This window comes from Cicer arietinum, chromosome 5, assembly GCF_000331145.2.
Source record: "Cicer arietinum cultivar CDC Frontier isolate Library 1 chromosome 5, Cicar.CDCFrontier_v2.0, whole genome shotgun sequence".
In the NCBI taxonomy this organism is placed as follows: Eukaryota; Viridiplantae; Streptophyta; class Magnoliopsida; order Fabales; family Fabaceae; genus Cicer; species Cicer arietinum.
Window position 1 is genome coordinate 73,241,220 of NC_021164.2, and position 8,351 is coordinate 73,249,570.

The 8,351-nt window shown below is 29.5% G+C and overlaps 2 protein-coding genes across 2 annotated transcripts in view; one reads left to right on the forward strand and one right to left on the reverse strand.

Moving 5' to 3' along the window:
- The window catches only part of LOC101508680 (CSC1-like protein RXW8), a 7,011-nt gene extending 3,813 nt beyond the window's left edge, over window positions 1-3,198 (forward strand). The window contains exons 7-12 of the mRNA XM_073368859.1: window positions 3-292; window positions 770-1,046; window positions 1,240-1,518; window positions 2,314-2,547; window positions 2,633-2,810; window positions 2,893-3,198. Of these exons, the coding sequence (XP_073224960.1) occupies window positions 3-292; window positions 770-1,046; window positions 1,240-1,518; window positions 2,314-2,547; window positions 2,633-2,810; window positions 2,893-2,939 (1,305 nt within the window). The 3' untranslated portion in view covers window positions 2,940-3,198. The remainder of the gene's footprint in view (window positions 1-2; window positions 293-769; window positions 1,047-1,239; window positions 1,519-2,313; window positions 2,548-2,632; window positions 2,811-2,892) is intronic.
- Window positions 3,199-7,708: 4,510 nt separating this feature from the next.
- Window positions 7,709-8,351, reverse strand: part of LOC101491461 (branched-chain-amino-acid aminotransferase 2, chloroplastic) — a 7,400-nt gene continuing 6,757 nt past the window's right edge. The window contains exons 8-9 of the mRNA XM_073369099.1: window positions 8,248-8,351; window positions 7,709-7,959 (exon numbers count right to left, since the gene is read on the reverse strand). The exon at window positions 8,248-8,351 is cut by the window's right edge and continues 7 nt beyond it. Of these exons, the coding sequence (XP_073225200.1) occupies window positions 7,845-7,959; window positions 8,248-8,351 (219 nt within the window). The 3' untranslated portion in view covers window positions 7,709-7,844. The remainder of the gene's footprint in view (window positions 7,960-8,247) is intronic.

Genomic DNA, 8,351 nt, shown 5'->3' on the forward strand with positions numbered 1-8,351 from the left:
CATCTGCTTTCGTGTTCTTTAAAAGTCGGTATGCTGCCCTTATGGCTGCCCGAAATCTTCAAGCATCAAATCCTATGTTATGGGTCACAGATCAAGCTCCTGAACCCTGTGATGTTTACTGGTCCAACCTTTGCATACCATACAAGCAACTTTGGATCCGTAAGATAGTTACATGTGTGGCTTCTATCACCTTTGTGCTTGTATTCCTCATCCCTGTCACATTTGCACAAGGCTTGACTCAACTAGACAAGCTTGAGAAAATGTTTCCTTTCTTGACAGATATACTAAAAAAGTAAGATGTTGCAGACACAAGGGTCAGACGTTATTTTCTTTTGTATTTTTGGTCTTGCTCATTTTTTGGGCAATACATATAGATCCTTTTTTTAATCTTTACATGGGTTTGGTCTATGTCTTCCATGCCTTTTAATTTTCTTTATTTTAGTGCGCTGCAAAAGATTGTTAGTACCTAAGGTGGCAACAGTTGAGATTCCTTACATTATTGTAATGCCTTTGAAAAGATAAAAATATACACGCCATTGATTTCTGTTACAATTTTTGTTACAATTGTACATGTTAAACTAAATATGGAACTTCAATTTAGTAAACCCCGAGTAAAGCAACAAATATACATTATATTAGTAGTCAATTCATAATTTTCTATGATCCATGATTATTCATGCATGGCATTGGTTTGTGGAGTATTATGTAGGAGTTTCTAATTTTAATTTGTTATAAGTTCATTGTAAAGTAACGCAATATTCTTTTCCAGGCAATTTATGATTCAGCTGGTGACTGGTTACTTGCCAAGTGCTATTTTGGTTTTATTTTTAATTGGTGTTCCACCAGTGATGATGCTACTTTCAGCAGTGGAGGGACCAATTTCCCGTAGTGGTAGGAAGAAAAGTGCATGCTGCAAAGTTTTGTATTTCACTATTTGGAATGTGTTTTTTGTCAATGTTTTTGCTGGGTCAGTTATTAGTCAGCTCTCAGTGTTTACTAGTATAACAGAACTACCTGCCCAACTTGCCAAGGCAGTCCCAGCACAGGTGATGTACTCGTGTTCCTTGATTACAAAAAAGCAAATTATGTTCCCTTTGTATGAACTTACAATGACAAGATTTTAAGGCCACTGAACTAAATTATTGTTCCCTTCAACTTTTTAGAACACACTAATTAATATGTCGCTCTTCTATTATTCGCTATTAATTGTAGTATTGTGGTTTTTTTCATTGTGTACAGGCTACTTTCTTCACAACATATGTTTTATCATCTGGTTGGGCAAGTCTAGCTTTTGAGATTATACAACCGTTTCCTCTTTTCTGCAACCTGTTCCAAAGATTAGTACTCTGCTCCGGCGAAGATTCCTTCAATGGCACTGTAACTTTTCCGTACCATACAGAAGTTCCAAGGATCTTACTATTTGGATTTCTTGGGTTCATTTGTTCTATTCTGGCACCCCTGATACTGCCCTTCTTATTGTTCTACTTTTTCCTTGCATACCTCGTTTACCGAAACCAGGTTGGTATTTCTACCATGTTTTCCAGTCTTTGTTCACTGCGAAGTTGATTATGCTTAGTTCTTCTATTTAGGAACACGTCTACTAGTTGATCATTTGAATTTATGAAGCTAATGATAATATCTCCAATAAAGTTTTTTGCTGTAGTAAAATTAAAATCTATCACAATGTGTGGTCCTTTTGTGGAATACAAGATTTTGAATTGATATATAAGATAGTTTATTTGTCACAGAGGAATGTCATGTTTGTGACGTTCCAAATGTAGTTTATTAAGCAACCATTTGAGTCTTAAGTTTACATGTAGTTGAGGCCAAGACTAGATATGATGCTTTTATTCTTGATCTTGCCACATCATTTTTTGTCTTGCTTCTTTGAGAGATCAAATTATCACTGGTGAAAATGTAATACCTAGAAGTGAATCTCATGTTAACTTGTGCATCGGAATATCTCATAAGTTGAATCTGACATTTGTCTTCGTATAAGAAACTTTTTGCTGGATATTTTTAACATTAGAAACGATGCACTGCTTGATTGGCCGTATGTAGAATTTGATTATTCGGTTGCTATATGGAAGTTTCTGCATTTAAACCCACAAAGTGCAGATAATTTAAAAGAGAGTGACATAAAATAAATAAACTGATGAAGTGATGAACACTTACATCTATGCAACAAAAGTGATCATGTTTAGTTGTTTCTAGTGCAATACTATACTTTTATAACATCGAACTAATTATTACTTGAATGTTTACTTATTTATTTTGACAAAAAAGGCTTCCATTTAACACCATCCTTGGCAGATTCTCAATGTGTATATTACAAAATATGATGGTGGAGGACATTTATGGCCTATTGTCTTCAACACAACGGTCTTTTCATTGCTTGTGGCTCAAATTATTGCACTTGGAGTGTTTGGACTAAAACGCTCAACAGTTGCGTCTGGATTTACCATTCCCTTGCTGATTGGTACCGTTCTATTTAATCAATATTGTAGGCAACGATTTCTCCCAGTATTTAGGAACAATGCAGCACAGGTGCAGTGTCTTGCTCTCACTATTTTACCCTCCACTCCCTTGCTTCTCATCTCCCATTTAAAACTAATAGACTTTTTTGTTATAGGTTCTTATTGACATGGATCACAGAGATGAGAATTGTAGAAGGATGGAGGAGATCTATGATCAATTGCATTCAGCTTACTGCCAGTTCAATACTAGTTCTAGTCAAACTGATTGTTTCAGTTATGCAGGGGATAGAGAGCGCGCTCAGAGTCTTCAGATTCCAGAAGATATGGAGACAGGTTTGCATCTATCCAATAGTGGGACTTTTGCTTTTCTATCTGAAATTAAAGGTATGATTGATAAATTGACTATGTTTTTTAGGCAAGGAAATCATCCAACAAGAATTATCATGGCCAGTTCATCGGTAGTTTGAGTTTGTAGAAATCAGTGTTAGGCTTGTAGATGTTATTAGAATCACGGTGATTGCTATAAATGGGGTTGTGCGCATGTATGCACAATTAGTTAATCACAATTCAAATACCTGCACAAAAAATAGGACTACCTTCTCTCCCCATGATGTTCAGTTGCACGACAAAGTGGATATTTTTGTAATTATCCTGTATTTTATGTAATTGTAAATATTCATGATTGATAAGAAGATTATACAAAGGCTATTTTTTCTACCAAGTCATACAAATTTATATGCATTATAATTTAGAGATAGGCTACTATGTTTTTCGGTTGTATGATAAACTATCATCAATATTAGGTAATGTAACCAAACCCAACTAAAACGAAATTCTACACAAATATGTCAGGAAAGGAGAGTTAAATGCGATTTTTATCCGATTTTGTCTTTCTTGTGAGTTTCTTTGAGAGTTACTTAGTTTTACAATGTCATTTTTTGAGAGCCTTCTTTATGTTATATAATCAAAAAAAATATTACTCGATGTTATATAATCAATTTTGTAATGCAATTAAAAGTTACAATGACTTTTCATTTGATGTTGATATAAACCAATATTGCATAGAGAGTCGCTCCTAACGAGAAGAGCAATACAAACCAGACAACCAACAAATCAAAATAAATCAATCCGATCTTAATCAACCCACACGCCTCTATTGATTGATCATGCAAAGAACATGTTCCACCTCTCACTCATAGAAAGTACATAAATTGTTTGGGGTCATATCCAAAAATCATTTCCACAAGGAGAATTTGATATTATCCACTAAAAGTTCAACATACATTGTCATATTGTACATACAATATTATTCATGGTAAAAGGTGAAGAATGAATCATAATCTAAGATAGATATGATATTAGATTGTTATTCGTTCATCTTCAATGTTTACTCAAAATGTATAAAAAATACAATTGAATTGAAGTTTCTATAGTAACATAATTAATTCCATTTTTCCTTATCGGATTGACCTTTTATAGTACCTAATTCCAAAAATTTTAAAAACACCAAAAAAAAAAAAAAATTAGAGTGTTGGAAGAACATCGTCTATGATATTAACTCTTTGGCACCTTTGACACAAATAGAGTGAGCCAAGGTAGATTATAACTTTCTTAGAATGTGCATTCTCCAACATTCAAAATTTTTGCAACCATTTTAAAGGAATATAAAATCACTCACATGATTAATTATCATATGTTGAGTATGTACAAAATTTTACACTGACAATACATGCAAATTAAACTCTATAAAAAATGCAATTATAAAAAGAAAAGTCATTGTTTGGCTATTGTCAGGGTTAAGGTATGCCCTTTCGATAGGACTTCAATAACGCATCGGTATTTATTTGTTGGCGGTTTGGTCCTTAAAAGTTAGTATTTTTTTATTTGTTTATGTAATTTTTTTTTCAACTTTAACTATATAAGTTCAAATTTATTTTAAAACCGTCTTGAACCGTTAAAAAAGTTGAAACGATAAATAAAGAAGGAACGAAAATAAAAACAAAAACACAAAGTTACAAAGAGGAAAATAAAAAAAAGCGCTAACTTATAAGGACCAAACATATATGTTTTCATTTGATTTATGTAAGCTCGCGTTTTTTTTTGTCCCTTCTTTGTTTGCTATCTTTTTTTAACAATTAGTAACAACAGTAACGATTTTAAATCAAATTTGAACTTACAAGATTAAAGTTAAAAATAAAAATTACAAGGAAGAAAAAAAAAAGTGCTAACTTATTGGACTAAACGACAAACACCACTTAAAATTTACATATACAAGTGCGATTTAATTCGAACCAAATAAAAAATTTCAACTTAATAATATCGACATTTGACATTGAAACTATGTCTTAAGAACCATTATTGATATATTAAAACAAACCTCCAATTCATTATATCGATGCATCACACCCTTAAATGTCATGTAACACTAATTATGCCACATAGTTCAATAATATGATGTGGCACATCTAGAATTCCTTCTTTCTTTCTTTTTCATTTTAATACTTTTTTGTCTATATCTCTATGATTAAAAAACCAGCAATATAAAATGTAACTCTCATTACAAATTTGATTTAATTGTAAGTTACTTTTTTAATTCATTGCATATAAATATATCACAATATTTTAATTAAATTTTAATAATTAAAATGTAGCGACCATAATTTACCACAATATATATAAAAATATAATTATCACGTCTTCAAAAATAATACTAAATATAATATATAATTAGTGTACATTTTTCTCTTATTAGTACTCGTGTACATATTATATTCCTTTAATACAAAAGAATTTATTTTATTTTAGTACAACAAAATAAAATATTTATTTATATAAATCGTTCATGAAAACAAAGACACTCATTAAAATTATAGGTTTAAACGAATGATACATAAGAACAAAAAGTACTTTTTATTACTAACATTATTTTATATTTTAGTTGTAAAAAATAGTGCTTTGAATTTGTTCATTATAAATACTCTCGAGAAAGGATACAATAAATTTTTTTTTTGAAAAAAACAAATGACATAACACCTCTAATTGAGTATTAGTTATTCAAAACTTAAGTGGAAATGGGATACAAATTATAAGAATTATTGATATATTAAAACAAACCTCCAAATTATATTGACACATCACACTCCTATACGTCATGTAACACTAATTATGTCATATAGTTCAATAATATAATGTGACACCTCTAAAATTCAGTCATTCTTTCTATCTCATTTTACTATTTTTTTTGTCTATATCTTTATAATTAAAAAACCAACAATAAAAAATATAACTCTCATTACAAACCTGATTTAATTGTAAGTTACTTTTTTAATTCATTGCATATAAATATATCACAATATTTTAATAATTAAAATGTAGCAACCATAAATTAGCACAATGTATATAAAAGTATAATTATCACATCTTCAAAAATAATACTAAAACTTACCCACAAACAATCCAATGAAGTTTAAATTAAAATAAATAAAAATATTAAAATAAACAAACGCATTTAAATTAATAAGCCTTTGAAAAAAAAAATAACAGTAAAGGATATTTTTTAAAAAACAAAAATGTAAAATTGTAGATTGAATATTATCAAAATATACTATACAATTAGTGTATATTTTTTCTTTATTAGTACTCGGGTGCATATTATATTCCTTGAATTTATTTTATTTTGGTACAACAAAAGAAAATATTTATGTGTATAATGAAAACAAAGACACTCATTAGATTTATAGGTTGGACGAATGATAAATCATAGCAAATTTTTTTTTTTTTATTCTTAAGATTAGTTTGTATTTTTGTCGTAAAAATAGTACTTTGAATCTGTTCATTATAAACACTCTCAAAAAAAGATACAATAAAAAAAAAACATTGAAAGAAACACATGGTATATTACATCTAATTAAGTAATAGTTATTTAAAACTTAAGTGGAAATAAGACACAAAATATAAAAAATACATTTAATTGATCAAAAAAGAAATAATAGTATAACAAACGTATACACTCTATTTTTTATCAAATGTTTAAAACAAAACAAAATGTATATAAATAATCACTATCTTTTTTAAAATAAAAACCATTTGTATTTTATTACAAATTTTTCTATTGTTTCCATTTCATGTATTCTTTTTTTATAAAGTCAACTTATAGATATTGAAACTTTTTTTCAATTAAATCAATACATTGATGTATTATGAATATCACTTTTAAACTTTTCACAAAAAAGTTATAATAATTTTTTTTTTTCAAATTAGATCCGCACAACAAACGGGTTATATTAGTTTCTACAAATTGTATGAACAAACTCACGAGTTTCTGAATCCTTATATTACGTTGTAGAATTGTTCTCGTGTTTTTTCTGGCTTTGAGATATTCCCATGTGCTTTACAGAAAATCATTCATATTTAATTGGTGTATAGGAAATTGTTGTTTTCTTTTTCTTCTAATAAACTAATTGCTTATAAGTTTATTAAGCATAGCCCTTTTTGAGATACTATTAGTTTTTTACTCTTAAGCTCTATGCATTGCTTCAATTTATATATTTTTAACCAGATCTGCTATTTGTACATAAAAAATTGACATTGTCTATATCGAACTCCATATAAAATACATCTTGAATGTTATGTTTACCCTAGCACGAAAAATATAACTTCGGACTCTTTCATAAAATTTCTTCAAAGTCTTAACCTATATCACTGATCTACACTTTGAGATACACAATTCAGCACAAATCAAAGGCTTGATTGGGTCGGGTTATATTCCACATGGAAGGAGAGAACAAGCAAGCTTTCTGATAAAACTGGATTAATTGTCATAAAGGATTTTGGATTTGGAATTTTGTAGAAGAAGTTCCTCTTTGAAGTGGACAAATTAAAACAACAGTTGGTGGAAAAAATGAAAGACTTTTGAGTTTTTACTCCAATAACTTGACTTTTTGTAGGATTGGGAATGGATACATTGCACAGTCCGGGTTTGCTTTTGCTATTTCCACATAGCATCTTTGATCTGCTAAATGTAGGTCCTACTTGGATTAATTGATGCATGACTGGGGATCAGGGTGGATGTACTCTGAATTCTGACATGTGTGGCATTTCTCTCTTCTTCCTCTTTTTTTCAAAGGATACTTAGTAAGTAGATAATGCCCAACACATATGCTAAGAGGAGAGCATTACATTAATGTACATCAAATAAATAATAAAGTTGACAAATATACAGCAAGATAGTATGGCACAAATGAAATATGGTAAGTTTAGCATAACATTGTATACAATATGTTCTTTTCTTTTGGAAACTATATTTCTTACAAACTATATTTCTTTGAAGCCATTTTGATGACAAAATAATTTAATTTGTGTACACACTTAATCAAATTCAACAACCCACCCTTTCTTATCTTCAATAGTACCCGTTTGTATTCCTAAAATGGTATTGTTCAACTCTTGACAAATAGTTCCAGAATCTGTTTTATAGTCGACCCTGCATATATATAAACAATATTTCAAGAAAAATTGGGCTCATATATGATGCTTTTATAACTGTTCCATATAAGTACAATTCAAATAAATAGTAATTAAGATTGATAGTATATACAATTCAAAGAAATAGTAATTAAGATTGATAATATATATGGATAGAAATTTTAAATTAGTTTATAAATATGGCCAAAAAAAAAAAATTCAACTTATGTTTGTGTAATTGACATGCATTACATTCCTATAACTTACTATTTTTTGACATTCATTGTATCTAAATCCATTATGTTACCTTCTATTTTGATACGTGATACTCCCTACAGGAGCAACACCAACAGCAGTTCCTGTACAAAAAACTTCATCGGCCTCAATCAGTTCGTCCACAGCAACAACACG